This window comes from Achroia grisella, unplaced genomic scaffold, assembly GCF_030625045.1.
Source record: "Achroia grisella isolate CSIRO2021 unplaced genomic scaffold, CSIRO_AGI_Agris_v1 utg782, whole genome shotgun sequence".
Classification (NCBI taxonomy): Eukaryota; Metazoa; Arthropoda; class Insecta; order Lepidoptera; family Pyralidae; genus Achroia; species Achroia grisella.
Genome location: NW_026713022.1, coordinates 3,932,153 through 3,955,927, shown reverse-complemented (window position 1 = coordinate 3,955,927; position 23,775 = coordinate 3,932,153). Strand labels below are relative to the sequence as shown.

Sequence of the window (23,775 nt, the reverse complement as noted above, 5' to 3'; positions counted from 1 at the left end):
CATTATCTAATTTATTATCCCGTTTGTTATTTCTACGTTCTAGGTAAACTTTATGTAGTAAAAAAGTATTTAAGTTTTTTATCATACACTTCAAGTCTTCGTTTTAGTGTTTTGGATTTTTTATTTTTACTGACATTAGAACTTTTATTTTTGGCAACACTATCCTTAAAAGTAAAGTGTTTCCATTCCAGAATAAAAAACTACTCTGTGGTAAAGTGAATGTAGAAGAGGAAAGCGTACATCACCTTCACATTTATAAATTTATCCATCTCCCTCGTAAATCTTCGATAGGTTGATTGACAACAAAAGACACTATTTATTTCAAGCAATTTTGTTGTTCTAAATGAAACTTTGCAAATATCTATTCAGTACAGAGAAACTGTAATCGAAATTTACACAGTGGAGGAAAAAATATGAAGAGACGAAATGCCGAGAGTGGCAAGATGCGGCGCCCCGTGAAGCGCACAAAAATCACAGAAGGAATGTATGGAAAGTAAGTAATTTCAGCGTATTATCCAAATTACAGATTATATCATTACTTTTTATATAATAAGCAGATCAAATGCCTTCTGAGGGTGGTCTAATGGTCTGCTAAAAAAATGTGTAGGCAGTGTGAACCATCTGTTCTGAATGTCCATTCTTGTATTTGTATTGTACACACAATAAGTAAAAAAAGTCGGTTAACACATGTTCTCTGCTCACATCTTTACTGTGCATATTTCTGCCTCACACAATGCCATAGTTACCTCAAGTTCTTGTTATTAAATCATTCCAATTTCAAATCTATTTGATGGTTCTGATAGTTCATAATACTATGAAAATTGACACATTTTTAAAATATTAAATTTATAACTTGGGTGCCTATATAAATTCTAAACAACTGAGAGTTAGAGAGAGTAACCTTATTATAGATTTATATTATTTATTTATATATTTTTTATTGGTCCCCTTTTGATGATGTTTATAGAATTATCTTTACATATTAAATCAATCAAAGACAACTTAGAGAAATATGAGTTATAAGTATGTTTAAGTATAACACAAAATTTTCTAGAGGATTCTACCTGTAGAATGTATTAGGTGGTATTGTTATTATTACTTTTGTTTTTTATTATTTGTTTAAAAATGTTGTAAAACATAGGTATACTTCAGAATTCAGAAAGATATTATAAACCAGTGAGTCAGACTATGTCAAATTAATAAAGAAAAACACTGTTATAAACAAACAAATATGGTAGCAGCAGGAAACTCATTGTATTGAAAAAAATTAATATTATTAAATGATTTAATACTTAAAATGTTGTATATTTGTATAAAACCTATTGAGTATTAAAAATAATAGATTTTGTTTATATAACCACAGAGTATAGCATATATGCAGAATATAGAGTGATATTGTACTTGCTGCATAGAAAAACAAGTGACTCTGAATGAAACTGTTAATATAACAATTTCTGTCTAGTTTTTTTATGTAACTTGAATGATAATCGTACTGATTATCTCCTATAGTACATGATAATCACCATGCCACCAATGACACTCAGTGATACTGGGGAGTAGGGGATTGTTAGTAATGTGAAAACACATCGCTTGCAATCTACCATGTCATGTTTCCCCCTGGAAACCGTTGTGTTAATTCCTGGTGACTACAATGATGGGCTAACTGGCCTGACTTCATACTCATTTTATCATCCTCCACTGGTGCTTTACTAGTGTAAACTGTTAGCACAGACGAGTGCACATTCCATTATCATCCATTAAAAAAAAGACCCATGATATTACCTCTCATGCATTGTCATTCTGGCATGACAACAATACAAGAAATTTACTATATCAAATCAACTTCTCTGGTTAGTTCCACTAGAAATATAAACAATCCACTACCCCAGAGGGGAATTGTCAGTAAAGAAGACTAGATATTTTTTATTGGAACTGTGGTTAGTTAGTGTTATGTTGACATCCACACAGTCTCTCTGGACAACATCATGATAAATTCCTAGTGAATTTGTCAGTTGACCCAATCCCATATTCATATTATCCACTTCCAGTGATGCTCCGCCACTAGGAGTGCACCATCGTCATCCATTTAAACAAATTCTGTCCCCCTTAATACTTACGGTATTTTACAATTATTTATTTCATTTCCAAATTCTAATTCAAAAATCATTTATCCATGTAGGACATTTTAGCCGCTTATGAAAGTCAAGTTTTTACATTATAATTTTTTTTTCCTACCATCCAATTCGGTATATAGATCCAATTGAGAAGAACTGGCAAGAAACTAAATTGAACTTTTTTTTTTTAAAACCAGATTATTTACAATGCATAGGTATTTATATAGGTGTCTATGAAAATCCCGAACATGAAAACTATTGCCATGCATGTTCATCATTTAAGTAATTGTTTAGTGAGTAATAGGCCTTGCTCAGTAAATATGATTTAACAGATGTTTTGAATTTATTTAAGGGTAATTCCAATCCATATCTTATAATCAGCTCACCCAAGCCTTTGTAGAGAGAACTGTATTGTAAATTGAGAAATTTTTCTTCACTGGCGATATCTAGTGAAGAAAACTGTTACATTTTACTTTATTTTTTTAGTTATTAGTGAATAAAGTCCCATGCTTGATGTCTTTTAAGCCATCTGTAGTTCAATGGTATTTTGCAATTTTTTGTGTTGTAAAGTTACCATTAATCTCTGGAATCACAAGACAACATAGAAAGTTTATTAAAATTTGTGTTTCACCCCAAAATGAAATGGTCTTGCAGTTTATAATAAGTTTATTACTATATCACTAACTTTACACGAAAGTAATAGAGGCATACTACACTATAAATCAATGTATTTATACAATTATATTTCATTTAATTATATATCGAAGCCCATCTTTATATTTTTTTACTCACTTAAAACTAATAGTGTCTTCTGGCACTCTTCACACTTATCAACTGACATCAATATATTCTTTTTACAATAACTTAATTATATTTTGTGAAAATTACATAAATCATTAAAGTACCTTATTAAGAATTTAATTTATATTATGATTTTATTTTTTTATAAAAATATGTTCATAATCATGATATATGAGTACATGTAGACGTCGCGGCCCTGAGTAACGCTTATGACTTTGACATTTGATCATCATCACTGACATTGGCTCAGGTGTCTATTTACTATTATGCATACTACTTATTGTTTATAGCAATCAATGCTATATAATTAATGATAAAGTGTTCACTACTAAGCAGCTGAACGGATTTTAATGCTGTTTAACATACACATAGATTGTATCTGGTGTACTTCTTTGGAAAGTCCACTCTATGTTGAGGAGATAAAAACTATCACTCCTAAGAATATCCTTTAATCCTAGTCCCTGATGGATCTAACGTCACTCTACAACCTGTAGGAGCGGAGTGACAATGAAAATGTTACAAAAATGGGGAAATTTTATTTCTTTTGAGGGCTTCTCATAGTTAGTTAATATTCCCAATATTTTTTTGACACATTCTCTCTTGTGTGATGCAGATGAAGTTACGTGGGCCAGCTAGTATTATTATATCATTCAAATTACTTTCAGTTCCTTGCTGTACCTGAAGTTCGTGTTGTTGTGGGCAACTGTAGTGCTGGCAGACTATATGCTCGAGTTCAGATTCGAGTTCCTCTGGCCGTTCTGGATGATGTTGAGATCAGTATATGACTCATTCAAATATCAGGGTCTTGTAAGTACCCTACATATTTGTTAATGTTATAGAACTATTTATTTTCTTTCTTTCTTTCTTTCTTTCTTTCTATACAAATATAACATTAAAAAAATTATAAACCCCCACAATAGTCATATAGATGAGTTTAAGTTAAGTTTACTACATAAGTAGAACATTAACCAAAACACCAAAAGGTTTCAAACCCATGATTCCGGTGTAGTTGCACCCGGAGAACATGCTGCGACTCAGTAACCCCGAGGCCCCAAACTACAACCTGCAAAAGACATTAACCTTTAGATTACCTGTGATATTTTTAACCTAATTTGTAAGGACAATGCTGCGAGAAATAACAAGTGTATAAATATATGGAAATTTTATGAGCTTAATATGTTTTCGTCTTTTGCGACAATTGTTTCGACTTCATCTGGAAACCACTAGGGTGAGTGCGGCGCGTCCGTTACAGCGTCTCGTCTCGCCTCGCATTCGTAGATAGTTATAAAAATATTAACATAAGACCAATGGTATAATATAGATGGAGTCTATTCAGTATTAAATTGTTTCAGGCATTCTCCATGTTCTTCATTTGCATAGCGTTGACGTCCGACATGATATGTTTCTTCTTTATTCCCGTGCAATATATATTCTTCGCCGCCAGTACTTATGTATGGGTACAATATGTGTGGTACACATGTGAGTATATATATTTTTTAATTATATTTGTATAAGTTAAGGCTTCGCACATACGGACACTTTTACATCTTGGGTTACTTTATTGAAAATTTAGATCCTTAATGTTTTCTAGTAGTAAGGAATCGTCCATAAATTAGGTTACACGTTAGAAGGAGGTTTAAAGAGTATGACATTGTGTGTGGGTGGCAGGAGTCGCAAACGTGTAAAAAAATGTAACCATTGTCACATATCAATTTTACCATTAAAATATGTAATTTTTACAATTAAAATGTGATCAGTTGTGGTGGATAAAAGTGGTTGAAATTAATGTTTCGTAATTTGTGGAAGGTCCTATATACACTCGGGGTATTATAATTGAGAAAGAATTTTAATAAGATATCCCACATTGATGTTATCGTTGCCTCCCAGCTAAAACTGTATTTGACGTTCTCTTATTTACGTGGAGCGTTTTAATTCCACGCGGTTCCCCCTGGAAAACATCGTACCAAATTCTTGGTAAACTTGCCACGATGGGCCAAATAACCAGAGCTCAAGCTTATGTTATTAACTTCCACTGGTGCCCTGCCAGCGTAAACCGTTAGCACAAACGGGTGCACCACTCCATATTCATCCATCAAAAAAATATGTGTGTGGTGACAGCGTGGACAAGTTTTCTCACTAGCTGCATAGAGTAATGTGTGGTTGCAGTCACAGACAATACTGCGCGTTAACTGCATAGAGTGATGCAGAGTCACAGTGGCAGATAAGTTTGTGCGCTAAGGACAGAGAGTAATATGTGTTCGGTGTGCGGTGTGAGCAGTCGCGGACAAGGGCGTGTGCGTGCCGACGGCGGCGCTGTGCTGCCTGGTGGTGTACGCGGAGGGCGCGCTGCGCGGCGAGCGGCTGCAGCCGTGGCGTCCGCTGGCGGCGCACTGCGTGGGGTACCCGGCCGTCACGCTCGGGTTCTCCGTCAAGTCCTACGTGGGCCGCCGCCTGCGCCTGCGCACGCAGCGCCACGTGCGCCGACAGAACGACTTCTACTTCCAGCTCATGCGCGACGCGCTGCCCGAGTCCGCGCTCGACCAGGTACACCCGCTCTTCGAGATTAAATTGCAATAAAAAAATTTCCGATAGCATAATCAAGTAGCACTCGACACATGATCACCGATTAACACGGACAAAAAAATCGCTTTACCGAAGTAAACTTTGAAAAAGTCGTCTGGGTCTCACCTATTTCACTCGCCAAGACGCTTGATTTGTAAGATATATATTTAGATGAATGGTGAGGTACATAAAGTTCTGCGTCCACAGTAGTAAGCAGTAATTATCCCTTTATATTCAAAACCAGTACTTCCCTCTGATGTGTTGCCACTCTGAAGATTTAGAATATTATGCCTATGTACGTAGTACTACCATCAATCCGAAACAATTTGCAAAGAGCCTGCGTTGCAAGTTGCTTAAACTTGTAGCCGAAACTTGTCGTAACTGTGTCTTAAAAGTTTACTGGTAAATCTCATCCTCTAACCATTGGCCACTAAAATAGGTGAGATGAAAGTAACCAAAGTACAAAGTACCTACCTTGATACAGTATACACATTTGAATTGATGTCTTGCGCGGGATTTTAAAAAGCGCTGTAACTTTACAGAGCCAACAACAGCCGCCTAAGGAGGCGGAGCGCAGCTGGTCACAAGCGGCGGAGAGTCCGGCGCACGCCAATATGAACGGGTCCGCCGGCCGCCGCCGCTGCGGGAAGCCCGAGCTCAACGGACACTGCGTGCCCGACATTGTCAAGGTGAGTCTCGGCCACCACGCACAGTACATGAACGGGTCCGCCGGCCGCCGCCGCTGCGGGAAGCCCGAGCTCAACGGACACTGCGTGCCCGACATTGTCAAGGTGAGTCTCGGCCACCACGCACAGTACATGAACGGGTCCGCCGGCCGCCGCCGCTGCGGGAAGCCCGAGCTCAACGGACACTGCGTGCCCGACATTGTCAAGGTGAGTCTCGGCCACCACGCACAGTACATGAACGGGTCCGCCGGCCGCCGCCGCTGCGGGAAGCCCGAGCTCAACGGACACTGCGTGCCCGACATTGTCAAGGTGAGTCTCGGCCACCACGCACAGTACATGAACGGGTCCGCCGGCCGCCGCCGCTGCGGGAAGCCCGAGCTCAACGGACACTGCGTGCCCGACATTGTCAAGGTGAGTCTCGGCCACCACGCACAGTACATGAACGGGTCCGCCGGCCGCCGCCGCTGCGGGAAGCCCGAGCTCAACGGACACTGCGTGCCCGACATTGTCAAGGTGAGTCTCGGCCACCACGCACAGTACATGAACGGGTCCGCCGGCCGCCGCCGCTGCGGGAAGCCCGAGCTCAACGGACACTGCGTGCCCGACATTGTCAAGGTGAGTCTCGGCCACCACGCACAGTACATGAACGGGTCCGCCGGCCGCCGCCGCTGCGGGAAGCCCGAGCTCAACGGACACTGCGTGCCCGACATTGTCAAGGTGAGTCTCGGCCACCACGCACAGTACATGAACGGGTCCGCCGGCCGCCGCCGCTGCGGGAAGCCCGAGCTCAACGGACACTGCGTGCCCGACATTGTCAAGGTGAGTCTCGGCCACCACGCACAGTACATGAACGGGTCCGCCGGCCGCCGCCGCTGCGGGAAGCCCGAGCTCAACGGACACTGCGTGCCCGACATTGTCAAGGTGAGTCTCGGCCACCACGCACAGTACGCAATTACACTTATGTCAAAGAAGTTGCATTTAGACATCAAAAAAATAAATCGGAACGATAATTGGTACAGAATTCGTGAATGCTCGAAACACATAAGGTATAGGTTATCATAGCCGGCTTTGCTACGAATTCTTCAATCAGTTATTGTTAATGTATGTTTTTTTTACAGTTAGAGAAGCAGTCGCGAGACAAGAGCGCGACACACACGCACGCACACAGCGTCGCGACGTCCGTCGACGACGAGCGAAGTGATGCGGTCAGAGGTTGGTTCTCTCTCTGTCTCTTATTATTATTAAGTTTCTAAACTTCAGTCTCATCAAACACACTTTCAATCTCCGAGAGCAGCGACAATTTTCGTCTATTGACCGATAACTTCGAAAATGATTAAACTAGAAGTCTAGTGAATGTCATCTGCAGTTTTGTGGGTGGGTTGAGGAACAACACCTTTAAAACATGTAAAAAAATATAATAAAAATAGACCTTATGCTTTATAACTTTAAAGTATAAAATAAGGAAAAAGAAAATTACACAAGTTAATGTTCTAGTGGTCTCTAGATGGCGTTAGTATTATATAAAAAATTATGTTTATAGGAGTATAACTTGTTTAAACCTTTATTTTTGCAGGGGTTATTAAATCTTCTAGGTGTGATAAAAAAGAGGCTAGTACATTAAAAGAAGAGAAAAGGAGAAGTAAAAATAAGGATAAAGATAAGGAAAGTTCCGATAGTCATAAGAGTACAGAACAAAGTGAGTCAATATCAAAGTTTTAATAATTTTATTAGAATATTAATTATACAATATTGATTAAATAATTTGAATTTTGTTTCAGCACAAGTAGTTAAAGAAGTAGAAAGTACAAAAGAAAGTGTAAAAAATAAAGAATGTAATGGTTATAAAGAGAAAGACAAAGAAAAGGAAAGAGAACGAGAAGCAAAAGAGCGGGAAAGAGAACGCGAAAAGGAACGGGAGCGCGAATTGGTAAGATACAAAATTTAAATTAAGATTTTTTATATCATTGTATAGACTAACAAGCAATTATAAGCCAAAGAAAACTGATAATTATTGTACAAGAATAGTGCCATTGATACATTGATTCCTATGATATGACTCAAACATTCCAATTCCAGAGGACTAAGATGCCACATCTGTTATTTTATTTTATAATATATATGATCAGATTAAGCACTGCATAATCAAATGCTCACAAAACAAGTTGCTCGTCTCCCGATTTCGTTGAGACTGAGGTACCCGTGCAGTCGAATTCGCCAGGCTACCTCTAGTGAGATAGTTTTGTCTTTGGACGGAATAAAATTCAAGTAGATTTAGTCGATCGACTCACATATATGTGTCCGTGTGCGTAAACAGCGCGAAGCGCGGTCGTGCTCGGAGGAGCTGAAGCGGGTGCGAGCAGAGCTGGCGGCCGCGCTGCGCAGCGAACAGGACGCCAGGCGGGCGCTCGCAGCCGCCGCCGCCAACGACCGCCAGCGCCGCGCGGACCTCGCGCAGCTGCGGCACGCGCACCACGCGCTGCAGCACAAGTGAGTACGGCACGCGCACCACTAGTGAGTACGGCACGCGCACCACGCGCTGCACCACTAGTGACTACGGCACGCGCACCACGCGCTGCACCACTAGTGACTACGGCGACCGCGGCTCAAGCACCGGAGAAAATTCATTCAGTATGAAATGATTTCAATTTCGCAATGCTTCTTATGGGCAAGATATGTCTGAAGTTGTGTTTTTTTTTAACATATGTTTTTTTTTTATAAAATGCCAATATGTTCTTATCGATGTCGAGGCAATCGATTATCCTATGTACGATTTTGTAAAAATTACAAATTGCTAAAAAATACCAAATAAATGTGGGCCAAGCATATAGCCTTGCGGAACTCCACTAATTGGTAGCATCTAATTAACTCTCGCTAAGTAAGCGTATGATGTTCTCAAACTGACTGTTGCGCGGCAGGGTATCAACGTGGCGCGGCACCAACTCGACGTCGGAGCGGCGGGCGGGCGACGAGCGGCGCGGGTCGCGCGCGTCGCGCGAGGCGGCGGCGGCTGCTGCGGCGGCGGCGGCGGGCGCGCGGCAGGCGCGCACCATGAGCGGCGACTGCGACTCGGCGCGGTGCGCGGCGCGGCGCGCGGCGCTGGACGCGGACGCGGCCGGGCTGCGCGTGGAGCTGCAGCGCGTGCGGGACACGCTCGCAGTCGTGCAGCGAGACCTCGCGCACGCCAACGAGCAGGTGCGACCATACACCCCTCTCTCTCTTGTTCTACTCGTCTAGGGACGAGTTAGTTCGACGGCGATACTTTCGACGCTCGCGTACGCTAAAGAACAGATGCGCCGATATATTTCACGCAGACGCTCGCGTTCGTGCGACGTTTCGCGAACGTCGACGTACAGGTGCGCAGATACATCCATCGCCGTTCTCTATTCCATTGTAGGGACAAATTAGTTTGACTTCGATGCAGATGGTAGCTCCTGCTAACAATCAGGTGTACCGATACGTCTTGTTCTGCTTCGAAGGAAATAGTTAGGTCTACTTTTATGCAAACACTCTCGGTCAGTGCCCTCGGACTAATCTCTAGCAATGCTCTCAAACTAAAGTCGTATCTGGCAAACAGGAGATAGTCTTCAACCACTCCATAAGTCGTTCTATGGGTTTAAAGTGCCATCTGCACTCGCCCTGTGTCGTCCCGTGAACTTGTAAACACCAATTGTGGCCAACACCATTAGTCCAAAAAATAAAATTTACTCTTGTTTTGTTTGCTTATACAAGGACGAGTTAGATATACTTTAACGAAGTGTTCATTAAAAATATCACGGTTAATTCCTGGGGAAGTCGTTACGATGGAATAAGTGACTTTAACCTCATTCTTTTTCACTAATATTCCGCCAAAAATTTTGAGAAAATTGACGTTATGATTGCGTGTGCAGCTGGAGGCGGCTAAGGCGTCTGCGGCGGAAGAAAGCGCTGGCAGCGCGCGGCTGGCGGCGCTGCAGGACAGAGCCGCGCACCTGCAGCGCTCGCTGTCCGCAGAGACGCGCGTCAAGCTCGACCTGCTCTCCGCGCTCGGCGGCGCCAAGCGGCACATCCTCATACAGGACGGTGAGTGCTCGCCGCACACTGCGCACCTGCAGCGCTCGCTGTCCGCAGAGACGCGCGTCAAGCTCGACCTGCTCTCCGCGCTCGGCGGCGCCAAGCGGCACATCCTCATACAGGACGGTGAGTGCTCGCCGCACACTGCGCACCTGCAGCGCTCGCTGTCCGCAGAGACGCGCGTCAAGCTCGACCTGCTCTCCGCGCTCGGCGGCGCCAAGCGGCACATCCTCATACAGGACGGTGAGTGCTCGCCGCACACTGCGCACCTGCAGCGCTCGCTGTCCGCAGAGACGCGCGTCAAGCTCGACCTGCTCTCCGCGCTCGGCGGCGCCAAGCGGCACATCCTCATACAGGACGGTGAGTGCTCGCCGCACACTGCGCACCTGCAGCGCTCGCTGTCCGCAGAGACGCGCGTCAAGCTCGACCTGCTCTCCGCGCTCGGCGGCGCCAAGCGGCACATCCTCATACAGGACGGTGAGTGCTCGCCGCACACTGCGCACCTGCAGCGTGAGCTGTCCGCAGAGACGCGCGTCAAGCTCGACCTGCTCTCCGCGCTCGGCGGCGCCAAGCGGCACATCCTCATACAGGACGGTGAGTGCTCGCCGCACACTGCGCACCTGCAGCGTGAGCTGTCCGCAGAGACGCGCGTCAAGCTCGACCTGCTCTCCGCGCTCGGCGGCGCCAAGCGGCACATCCTCATACAGGACGGTGAGTGCTCGCCGCACACTGCGCACCTGCAGCGTGAGCTGTCCGCAGAGACGCGCATCAGAATCACTCGCCGTTCTTTTACACCTTTAAAAGTGCATACTTTACTTAGAAATTTATACAAATATTGGAGAAATGCCTATAAGATATATATTATTTCAGGCACAATATCGAGGCAAGAAAAAGAAATAGAGGAACTAAAAGCTCAAATGTTGGCCGTGATGCCGACCGAGTACGTGACGGTGGGCAGCGGCACGTCCAAGCTGCGGCTGGAGACGCAGCTCGACCCCAACGCCTCCGTGTACACTCCCAAACAGCTCTGTTCGGACGCCTGAGCCGGCCGCCGGACGCCGGACAGCCCGCGCCGGACGCCGGACGACCCGCGCCGGACGCCGGACGCCGGACGACCGTCGCTCCCTGCCGGTCTTTGTATGGCCGTTCTTCTGATCTCATTTATTTTCTAAACACGCAAGCTGACAGTGTTCCCGTTTTGTCTTAATTTATTTATTTTTAGTGACTTTGTCGTTACGCTTGTTGAAGCCCGATGTGGGGAGTCCATACAAACGTCGGCAGGATGACTGCACACGAGATATATGAGAATTAGTTTTGTAACCGTGTACGTACAAGCAGAGCGTTTATTTTTTCATATATGAAATATATCATATAGCTACTTGTTCCGTACTTGAGAGCTACTCGGATTTGTACTGAATGATGACAATGTTGTTAGAGACTCATTGCAAAATGCTATTATGACATGCAAAAAATATTACAGATATTTGAAAAATCCAATACATTTTTCCATATATTAAATAGTTCCTTTTTCAAAAATTCGCTAACGAACTTTAAAAACTACGCATGTACCTGCCGTTATTTCTTGCACGAAAATTGATGAATCAATAAACTTATTTCTTGTCTTTGGAGGGTAAAGAATCGCTACTACAGTACTATGAGTGTTCTTTTAAATTTATGTGATAAATTGTACAAAATAAGATCTGAATCGAGTCTTCTTCCTTAAGTAATTGTAGTTCTATTGACGTTTTAGTCGAAATTTGTCGGTATGTGTCGTGACGTCACGCTCGGCCACGTTCGGCCGTGTTCGTAAGAATATCCTTACGGATATGTACGTAATTGTTAATGGTCATACAAACAGTACAGTCTTTCGGTGTTTATTTTTAGAGACTCTGATAAATAAATACTATATTTGTATCTAAATATCTGGGAGTACTTACTTAATGGCTGTATTACTACAGCCATTATCATTGACAAGGTGTTTAGTAGTGTCTGTTTCTCCGTGCTTATGTACATACTGTGATTCCAAGATGTGTCCGAATAATATAATAAATAAATGTGCAAATTAACTACCGTACCAATTGTGGAACTGTCAGTATTATGGTGTTAAGAAAGTTTTTTTGCATATAATGTGATTCAAACGATACTAGACCTTATAGCGTCTATTCATGATGAAAATGTTGGCTTAGGCAAATTCATTTCATTATTCAATGCCCGCAGTCCTATTATTAATATAGTCGAACAAGTTTTAACACGAATAATTTGATGGTAAATTAAGGTATTTATTATTATTATTATTAAATTGCCGGCACCTATCAACATTCGCTGTTACTCGACTTAGCTCGTGACCACGAGCAGTCCAACCTAGTTAATAATAATAATAATAGGTTAATACGGTTGGTTAATGTATTTTTGTAGGTAAAGTAAATAATATAACTGACTTACCAATTCTTTGTAGAATATTTCAGTATAATTACCATAGCAATGGAAAAACAATACAGAAAATAAATATAATGTTAAAAGTTGTATATAAAAAAAATCAAATGTCACCAACACTAGTCGAAACGTCGAGACAGGTAAACCTATTAAAAAGACACGGGTAGTGAAACCTACTTGAAACGTCGAGAGGTAAATACCTTTATTTACCATAAAATTATTCGTGTTAAAACCTATTTACCTATATTAATAATTTGTGCTAGCAGTGCTCTTTATTTGGAGATGAGAATCTAATAAGATAGAACAGAAAATATTTTTGTAACGAATATTCAACTATATAAAAAGCTGCGACGCTACAATGTTAGGGTCGAAATCTATATAAAGAAGACGTATTGAGTTACGCTGTTACAAATCTGTCATTTTCAATCAATATAATAAACTACGTCGCATAATCGAGACCCTAAGGGCGCCTTCAAATTTGTCGCAAAGAGCCGCACGATGGTAGCGCGTTTGCAGCGCTGCAGCCGCACTGCTGTCGCTAGGTTTGAGAATTGTAGTGTAGTACATAGTTTCACGATGGACTCATCGATGGATTCTTCACCTGACTTGTACAAAAAAATACGTGCGTGCAGTCACTAGTCGATCGAAGAAAAGTGCGTACCCGCAGCGGTGCAGACGTGCTGCCACCGCGCGGCACTCTGCGGCAAATTTGAAGGCGCCCTAACAATGTTATTGATACATTCAAATATTTCTAGTGTCACTTCTGTAGTTCTCACTTTAGTTTTTGTTAGTCTTCCATGTAAATATAACAGGTATAGTAAAATATACAACAAGCAGAAAGCCAGTGGTTAATATGCATCAGAAATATGGACAATTAAAAAAATAACATGTGATTTTCAAAATAATCTTTAATAAGACTTTTTTTTATTCATTGGAGAGGATATGCGGGTATAGAGCCTTAAAGACGATATGGAAATATTTTTGAGGGTAATTATCAGAGAATATATATATTTTATGTATACTGTTTATTGCACCAAATACAGAACAGATTTATTGATAAGCAATCTATTCATTTCTTTTTTCAAAGATAGTCTACCTTTGGGTGGATAGAGAAAGTAAAGAACAAAAGTAAAAATATTCCTTTTGATAAAAGTTCATAATTTTATTAACTATTTTTATCAAAAGTGATTTTTAAGAACGTTTTCAATAATGAAAGATTCCAAATAAATTAGATAACAAACATTAAAAAAATATCTATCAATCAAAGGCGTCCGTTAAATAGCTTAGAAAGTTCTATGCATCCGGGTTGAGCCAGGTCGGCCCTCCTAGTCTCTATATATATATAACCCGTTAGCCGTTTCCTTTACTTTTCATTTTATTTTTTAATCTATCACATCGTAAGAAGAGTATAAAATCGATTTTCATGTCTCAATACTGGCTTCCGGCTTGGCTATACCCTTCTCGATGAAACTAGGGATGTCGCGTTCTATTCGTTTGCGACGTCTATCATTATTTTTTCGTAAATCGTTTTGGTTCAAGCGACCGTTTTCCCTCCGGATTGCATGGGTTTCCTCTTTATAACTATATATATTTTTGTTAAAGCTTTTTAAAGCTAGTTTATTAGCTTTTTATAACATATCCACTGTCTCCAACTGTAGTACAAAATGGGCATTACCTTATATTAAAAATGTGTGAATCCCATGCCTTTCTGAAGAAAACTGCTGTGCGGCTATCGTACTGAGTATTAATTAATAAAACTATAAGTCGCTCTTTTTTCTGATGTTTCAACGCAAAGTATATAAACAAGGATATTTGTACACCTTATAAACGAAATAATTTACCATAATACAGTAAGAGCCCACTTAACACTGTTCCGGTTTAGCGCTCTTTCAACTCTCAACCTGCATTTGGATAATAACAGAAAACGTCGAGGAAATAGTTTAAGAAACAGCACCTAACCTCTCTAATAATGAGCTCAAGGAATTAACTGAGCAAGAAGAAAACAAAAATATTGATATATAATAAAATAGTCATTCCGAAGAAAAGAAAGAAAGATAGCGTTGTTTAACCCTGTTTCGCTTAGCGCTGGAACTTATTGGAACGTATCCGCGTTAAGCTGGATCTTACTGTAATATTATTTAAGAGTATTCGGGCTAGTCGATCCGTTTACAAAATGTTTTTAGCCGTGTCGAAATATTCGGTCGGTGGTATAAATATTAAGTTGCGTTTATATAATGTGTACAATTGTGAAAACAGTTTTCAAAATACATTATCAATATTTCTATCTATTCCAGTCTGGCGCTGGCCTAATTGTTAAAAAATATTAATATGACGTACAACTAAAGAATATGTCCACATATGAACATTTTATCGTGACCCTAATAGCAGCAAACTGTTTTAGACCTCATTATAACTTCACGAATAGAATAAATATTTGTACAGGTAAATCAACAAAGACGTTTCCCCTACGATCGATCTTCCGCCCAATTCAAAAGAGGTTCCATTACTACGGTCTGAGCAGAGGTTCGAACCTCTATAGGTGCCCTCAGGCAGGAGTTGGTCTTCAGCCGCTCTGTAAGTCCTTTTGCTGGTTTGGAGTGCCATCTGCACTGCACACTCACTCCCCCTATCATCCGGTGAAGCTGTAAAGGCCAGTTCCGGCAAACAGCATCAGAGTAGTCCGAAAAATGAAGACTTACGTTTCAGTATACAGTCCGTAGTATGTTTTACAGATAGTTACTTCAGTAATTCAGTAATATACATTGTTAAAAAAGAAATAATATTATTACTGAATACTAAATAACATAATTTGATTATAGTTGGTAGGGCTGATCGCAGATAAAAAAATATCACTGAACACAGCCTCAAAGCGTGGTCTTACCGCATCTGCGGCCAATCGAAAATTCGCGTTTATTTAATTATTAACTCATTTATTTCCGAAGGTTACGGTTTTGATTCCTCGCACGGTACACATGATTGTTTGTAGAGATCTGTGTGTTTTCTAAGTATATTTTATATAATTTATTTTACAAGTCATATGTGTATTTAAAAAAAAATATATATCTAAGTATTTATAGCAGGTGTCTAGTACCCATAACAAAAGCTCTGCTTACTGTGGGACTAGATGGCGCTGTGTTAATAGTTCAGAGTTATATAGTTATATTTATTATTACTTATATTTCGTGTATCGCGTTGCAATGCAACGACTTTCTGACATGTTCATATCTGGACGTACCCTAACAGTTGTGAATTCATGACTATTGATTTTGTAATTATATTCGCAATGGTTGGTGTGGGCAGAGACTATTTTTTGTACAGTAAAATGTAGTCTATGGTAGTAAAGTGTGATTTGATTGATATTACGCCATACCATATCGTCCATTTTGAATAATTTTTAAGTAAATGACTTAATTTACGAAAATTTCACACTTTTATTATGTAGTTGTTTCCAAGGTTGTAATCATCTGCTGAATAAACAAAGGGTTGAATGTAAACGCACGTTGCGGAGAGAAAGTCAGTACTTTTATTGTATGTACGTTATTTTTCACAATATTAATTAATGTATTAATATTTCTTAATTTATTGTTTCGTGAGTTAAATTTACATATAGCTGCAAAATAACATTCTGTAATATAATCTAAATCATTGATATGGTCTAATTAATAACTGTATTTATTTACTACAATATTAGATAATTTTATGAGCATAAACCTCGGGCGGTGCAGCTAAGGCAATTTGTTCACTGGTGAGGTAATGGAGTGATTGGTTTTAGGGTACAATGGGACTGACATGCACTTAGATGGTCCAAAGTCTCTAAATTTAAAAAGAAATAAAAAAAAGCATAAACCTCAGGTTAACTAGACGAGCACTTGTGGAGAAACAAAATACAATACCATGAAATTAAGAATCTCTTCGGTTTTGGAATATGTTATATTAGCATATCTTTACGGTCGACCCCAAACGGGGTAGTATTAACAAGTAATAATAAAACTACAACACTCCTCGCCTTGCTCGACTTTTTATTTTAATTTATTTTACAAGTCATATTTTTTTCCCTTGCACACCTTTAGTCACGTGGACTATAAGCAGATGTGGGTGGTGTACAAGTCATATAAAATTAAATATTGCATTTAATGTGTACAATGTAGATCAGAAATGTTGGTTTGCCATTCGAGTGTGTAGTGATTAAGTATGGTATGATAGGAAGGGGGTATGTTGTTTAGTAGGATTTTTAATTGTTTTTTTTCAATGTAACACGTTCATCTTCACTTGTATAAGTTTTGTGTGCGTAATATATAAATTAATCGATAGATAAACGTCTTATTTTATGCATATTTAACAATTATCACAGTGTGGTTATGTTGTATTTATATTTAACTACTATTAGATCATCTATTTCAAATTAAAATTATATATTACATACTTTTTTAATAACAAAGTACCAAATTTATTTAAAACTAGCCGGACCCGCGACTTTGTCCGCGTGGAACTTAACTTTTTCTAAAATAGAAGATTTTTTCTAAAATAAAGGTCGTCTAAGTTAATCCGTATTACATCAGCTACCTGCCAATAAAAGTCCCGTTAAAATCGGTCCAGCCATTTCAGAGATTAGCCAGAACAAACACACCGACAGACAGACAGACAGACAATAATTGTAAAAAGTGGTTTTTTGGTGTATGTACCATATTTATATTCACATGTACTTAGTAAAAAACGGTTATTTCAATATTACAAACAGACACTCCGATTTTAATTATATCTATAGATAATGGATGTGCCAGGCTGAATAAAATTTAAAGTAATTTAATATAATAATATTACAATATTGTAACAAACTAAACAATTGAATCCTTTAATTAGCATTAATAACGATATTTGTATAGTTACAGTTTTAATGGGAATACATAAAGACGTATTAAAGGTAAGCGACTAAAATCCTAATTGCATTATTTATTAAATAGACTGCATTTTCCAAGTATATAACAATATGGTAACTATTGAATATGCATAACTTAAGTTCTAATAAGGTGTAACAAAACGTACAAAAATGTCATTTTACAAGGTTATCTGCCTTAAAAAGCAAATATTTTATGTTGCTATATCGCTCAAAAGGAATGAGTTAGGCCTACGCAGCGACGGGTGTGACGGTGATTTTTATTTGTTAATTGAAATCTGTACTGCGATGCAGTTCTAAATGCTAAATGTATAAAAGAATCTATTTACTGTCAAAATTACTCCAAATATATGTCTAAGACTATATAGGTCTGAGTGAAAACAGTGGCTTACGGGTCAACTAAATTTGCAACTAGTATGTAATTCACTAAGACAGCATATAACCGCGTAGCGTCACCCCGCTACGAGTTCCCTAACTTTACATTTATTAATAAAACGAAGTACAGAATTAATTTGAAATTGTGTGAACAATTCGTATTATTTTGAGATTGCGACTGGCTGTCGTTCACTCTAGTCTTAATCTTAACTAGGTCGGTTCAAGCGCATGTTGCGTGGTAGAACTCGGCCTTCTATTATGGTTGTTGTATTGTTTTTTTATAATAAGTTTGTTTTGTGCCAGCATTAATTTAATTGTAACGAGATACGCAAGGATTGTAAGAGATTTTAAATATATAAAGAGTTGCTATTAGAAGAGACGATTGACTGAAAGTTTATGACTCTTTCACACGTGCGGATAATGTAATACCTCTCTAGCTTTGTAAATGGCGAACTATCGGTAATAGACTGTTGTGTCACGTATAGGAAAGACCAAGACGCTGGACGTTTCTGTCTCTATCACACACGGCAGCAGTTTCCTATCGATAGATCTGTCGCTTGTCAGCAAAGATAGTGAATTTGACTCTATAAACATATCTTTAATTCATTATACATATTTTATCAATGAAAATTTACGTGTCATATACGTCCTCTAGCCAGAGACAAGTCGTGAAACGTCGACTCTAATAGTAGTAACTTTTTAGGCAGATCCACCTGCGGCAGTAGTACAAACAGGCTGTTTCATGTTTTATATAAAGATTGTTTCATATACAAGCAGCCTCCTGCCTTCCGAATCACATTGCCTTTTTTTAAATCCAAAACAATTGAAGTACTTAATTTTAGCTGTAGATCTCGATGTGATTTTCGTAATAAGTGTTTATTTCTCGGAATAGAATTGATGTGTCGGCAGCACAGAGATATATTTTTTCACGTGGAATTATATCTCGAACAGATAGATGTGACTCTATGTCGAAGGAACAATTGGTACAAGCAGAGCGATCTGAATTTTCATTAGTGAAATGTAAGCGATGTTTGTTTGTATTATAACAGATGCTGTAACAGCAATAAAAAATCAGACTTGTATTCTGTCGTTTTATTATATATGTTTACACCTTAAAATATATAATTGTTCTGTATGTGTATTATTTAAGTTCTAAACAGTTGGACCGAATTGGATGAAATTTTACAAGCATGTTTTTAATTTGCAATTTAAGCAAATAGCTGTTTGTTTGCCTAAAATCTTGCAACATAATTTAGAAGCAGATATCTTTAACGATTCTGAATTATTGCTACGAAGGTTTACGTTTAGTTTGGATGAAAATGTATGGTTAAGGTTTTCGGTTATTTTTATTTTACCTACTTTTACGTCCATTGTGGCGACATCTAGTTAGTCATTCTAAAACTAACAGATCTTATGTAATCTGTGAATAATTTTGTGAGTTACATGTTTGTTATTTCTATATAATTTATGACTGTTAGCATTGTTCATAATATACAACTCCTTGTTGTTTTAAAAAAAATGTTATTTCTGTTTTCTATACTTTTCTCATTTAAAAGTTGACTTTATTGTGCATACATTTCATTGGGTTAGTGGATGATTTAAAAACAAGTGGATTCCGTAGGTGGTTTCATCTTAGTCATTGTTAAGATGAAATGTATCACAAGAATCACGTATTTTGTGATGTCTGTGATTATCTAAATGTAAATAGTCACATTACTTGCTAAATAAGAAAACGGAATTAGTATAATTGTTTTAATCATTGGCTAAACTAGACAATCTGGCTTCACTGACAATATTCTGTATCTCCAACTGTACCTTCAATGCTTTTTGTAAATCCATCTTTCTTAATTGTGTAGCTATATATTTTCCATAAATATCAAATTCATCTTCTCTGATGTGTGATTCGGAGATAGAATCCAGACTTCCTCTACAGGTCCTATCTGAATTCTCCACACTAGGATACCTGAGATACTTCCTATTTTTACTTTTACCATTATTTATAATGTCCGTATCATTCTTTGGAGAATCTTCCTTTGGTTCAGATTTTAATAAGATCACATAATCATCGTTGTTGTGTGATAAGAATGGGTCTGTATCAGTTTCATCATCATTATCATCAGTAGACACCCATACTTTTTGTGACAAGTCATCTTCTTGTACTTCATCATCATCCTGTAAAGAAAATTATATGATTTTTAAAACTTATATTTATTTATGCATTAAAATTTAACTATGTATGGGACTGTGTATATGAAAGATGAAAACATAGTGAGTTCATTAAATTGGCTAGTTTTTATCCCTTTATTTGGAGTGTGTCAACACCAAATAAGGGGATAAAGCATAAATACTGTGTAGTATGTCACTGATTTCTAACTCCCTGCAATTGGCGGGAAAGGGATTGTTAGTAATGTGGTCTCATGACCCCATTACTAGCAATGTCCCATGTCAGGTTGACCTCCACGTGGTTCTCCCTGGAAACCATAGTGATAAATTCCTGGTGAATTTGTCACACGATGGGTTAACTGACCTAACCTCATGTTCATCTTATCATCCTCCATTGGTGCCCCGCCAACGTAAACCGTTAGAGCAGGCTGGTGCTCCATTCCATTATCATCCATAACAAAAAATAAACTCGCTACAATTATAAAAATCAAATTATGTTATATACTTTGTTTACAGGGTGCAATGAACTTTACATCACTCATTGTAAAAAATAAAATCTGAGAATTGAGGGCTGAAGCTAGAAAAGGTATGATGGAAAATTTCTATTTAAATTTAGAACAACTGATAAACACCAGTTATATATATATATATATTTTTATGAAATTATATAAATCAGGAACATGTGCAATAATCTGAATTTTACTAATTGTATTGTGTGGGAATGATGTAATCATGAGAATTATTTTTATAAAATATATGTAAAAGAAATAGGTATCTACTTTCTGCTTATTATATCTTGTATATAAATCATTGATTGATACTTTGATAATTATAGTTTTTTTTTAAGTTTATATAAGTACTAAGAATTATGTTAAGAACTGTATATATAAACAAATAATATATGTTACAGTATATTTTATTCACAAATAGGAAGACAAAGACCAACAGCATACAACCTAATCTTCTTTGGGGAGTCCGTTTCTACACAGGGGAGCAGTTGTGAGGAGAAGGAAGCTGTTCTAAATCTCACATCCCCACCTCGTTGGGAGCCAGTCTTATAGGCTGGGGTAAGCTATTGGTCAATTCACGCAGACATTACTGCGGTTCAGGCGCTGTGTCTTTATTGTCAGGTTTAATGCCACATGTCAGGCTGACGAGAGGTCATATATGAGTTTCTAATACATTTTCTTAACAGTTTCTGAAATTGTCTAACTACTTACATTAAGTGTGACATCGTATTTACTTCTTCTCATAGAACTAAAGTGTTTATGCCAATCGGGAAACCATTTCATAGCCGGCGTGTATACTGAATCTGGACAAGACCGATGTTTTATTTTTGCCAGTTCTTGCACGTAAGTGGATCTAAGATTTTTTATCTTCATCTTCACTTCAACTTCATGAAGTACTAGACCTGTAACGGCGTTAAATTCTGAACTGATATCTTTATACGCCTTCTGTCTTTTATTCTTCATTCTGTAACTGGGATGATCAGGGTTCCACAAATACTCATGACTTAAATATATTTTAACGAAGTGGTATGTCTCATTTTCACTCCACCTCATTGTACAATTTATTCTTCAATATTATAATGTTCTTTTTTACTTAAAATAAACAGAACGAATCAAGAAATAGAGTTATTAATATTTTAACAACAAGGAATAAGCATTTATATAAACATAATTAAAGATTAGAATTTACTCCCATAAATGACAATGGATTTGATAGACTGACGCAGACTGATGCCATTTGACTGACATAGAATGTTGCCATGTTTTAATTAATAATTTTTCTACATACACAATATTCTGCTGTTTATCACCCGCTCCATATTTTTTATAGGATTGGGTTACGTTATAATTACCTTTTATTTTATTTACTTTAAACATTGCATATTAATGTATAATTATTTTTAAAGCTGAGAATCACGCAGATGGCAAAATAGAGGGCCATGCTCGGAGTTTCTCAGTGTGATCGAAGTAGAAATGAGTAGATCCGCAGAAGAAACGACATAGCCCGAAGAATTACGAAACTGAAGTAGCAATGGGCAGGGCACATAGCTCGTAGGATAGATGGCTGTTGGGGCAATAAAGTCCTCAATTGTCGACCACGGACCGGAAGAGGCAGTGTGGGAAGGCTTCCAGCAAGGTGGACCGACGATCTGGTCAAGATCGCTGGAACGCGATGGATGCGAGCAGCGCAGGACCGATTGTCGTGGGGATCTTTGGGGGAGGCCTTTCTCCAGCAGTGGACGTCGTCCAAGCTGAGATGATGATGATGATGATTTTTCAGACTATGTAATAATCAGATGAAAATTAGATCTACCTAATCGGAAGGTTTGGCAACAAGCCAAATGGAGATAATAACAATATGGAGATCGTATACCATAATAATTTAATAAACCATAACTTACTACAGTGCACAGTGTACAGTGAAAATGGTACACATAGATCATGGGACATCACATACTAAATACAGCATTTTAAATACTACTGTCAATAATTAAAAATGCTATATTAGGTTACAAAAAACATTTAATTTTGTTATCTAAATAATTTATAAATAATTTTAAAAATCTTTGGCCTATAATATTACATATTGTGCGATGATAAATAATAATAAAAATATTTTGTTTATAACATTAAAGATAGTTATACTTAAGAAGTAATTAATTATTACACATATCAGCGATTCTAGCCTCACTTACAAGATTCTGTATTTCGAGCTGGAGTCTCAGAGCTTTATGCAAGTCCATTTTCCTTAGTTGAACAGCAATAAATTTGCCATAGATATCAAATTCATCTTCATTCGCCAAGCATTCTGAATTTGAATCTGTTGAATAATCTTGCACCGGACTCCTGTGCTTTAATTTTTTCTTTTTAATTTTTTTGTAGCTTGACAGTGTGTTCCTTTCTTTTTTTATTTTCGAGACAGTATCATCTGCTCTTGTAGAATCATACTCTTCATCAGTTTGTGGTATTAGAGGATCAGGATTTACTTCCTCTGTAACACCATTTTGCAGTTCTTGATCCACCCATATTTGACAAGAAGAATCCACTTCAGCCGATTCTTGGGGCTGAAAATATTTTTATTTTAATTAGTTTCAGAAAGAAATAATTGAACAAACATATTCTAGGATGCGTTCATAGTTGCATCAAAACTCTGGTGGTTGTTTGGTTGGTTGATGGTTTCTCTTTCTTAAATAATCAATTTGAAATTTGAATATTACAAAATTACTAAAATGTGAAGAAATTATCTATTACTGAATATTTTTTCTGTATTTTATATATACTTACGTTGTCACATAAAATCGGATGTCTGTTTGTTGTTATGTTTTTCAAACATCGATCCATATCGTGAAACCAGATTAATGACGGTTCGTATATAGAGTTCGGACTTGATTTCTGTAGTATTTTGTGTACTTGTTGGACGTATGTTGTTCTTAAATTTTTAATTTTCATTTTAACCTCCGGAACCGATAGTACTTTATTTGTGGAAGCCTTAAATTGGGTGCATATATCGACGTAGGCTTTATCTCTTTGGCTTTTCAGTTTGTATCCCGGATGAGCTGGATTCCATAGGCATTCGTGTTTTAAGTAAATCTTAACAAATTCTAAAGTAACTGCTTCACTCCACCGCATTATTTATTTTGAATATTATCTATTTACAGAAATTAAAGTGTATTCGATTGTAAAATTTT

General features: G+C 38.4%; 3 protein-coding genes across 3 annotated transcripts; 1 reads left to right on the top strand and 2 right to left on the bottom strand.

Annotated features, from left to right (window-relative positions):
• Positions 1-286: 286 nt before the first annotated feature.
• On the top strand, positions 287-11,256 carry LOC131851334 (macoilin). Its single transcript, XM_059201824.1, has 12 exons — positions 287-493; positions 3,581-3,722; positions 4,268-4,394; positions 5,194-5,459; positions 6,020-7,084; positions 7,282-7,375; positions 7,737-7,859; positions 7,942-8,090; positions 8,478-8,650; positions 9,079-9,355; positions 10,051-10,222; positions 11,084-11,256. The coding sequence occupies exons 1-12, from the start codon at positions 414-416 to the stop codon at positions 11,254-11,256; spliced, it is 2,841 nt and encodes a 946-aa protein (XP_059057807.1). The 5' UTR covers positions 287-413.
• Positions 11,257-19,404: 8,148 nt separating this feature from the next.
• Positions 19,405-21,795, bottom strand: LOC131851410 (uncharacterized). Its single transcript, XM_059201914.1, has 2 exons — positions 21,299-21,795; positions 19,405-20,087 (listed from the first exon to the last, which is right to left on the bottom strand). Exons 1-2 carry the CDS (start codon positions 21,638-21,640, stop codon positions 19,668-19,670), a joined length of 762 nt encoding a protein of 253 aa, XP_059057897.1. The 5' UTR covers positions 21,641-21,795; the 3' UTR covers positions 19,405-19,667.
• An 862-nt stretch (positions 21,796-22,657) lies between these two features.
• Positions 22,658-23,769, bottom strand: LOC131851411 (uncharacterized). Its single transcript, XM_059201915.1, has 2 exons — positions 23,372-23,769; positions 22,658-23,151 (listed from the first exon to the last, which is right to left on the bottom strand). Exons 1-2 carry the CDS (start codon positions 23,714-23,716, stop codon positions 22,744-22,746), a joined length of 753 nt encoding a protein of 250 aa, XP_059057898.1. The 5' UTR covers positions 23,717-23,769; the 3' UTR covers positions 22,658-22,743.
• Between the last annotated feature and the right edge of the window lie 6 nt (positions 23,770-23,775).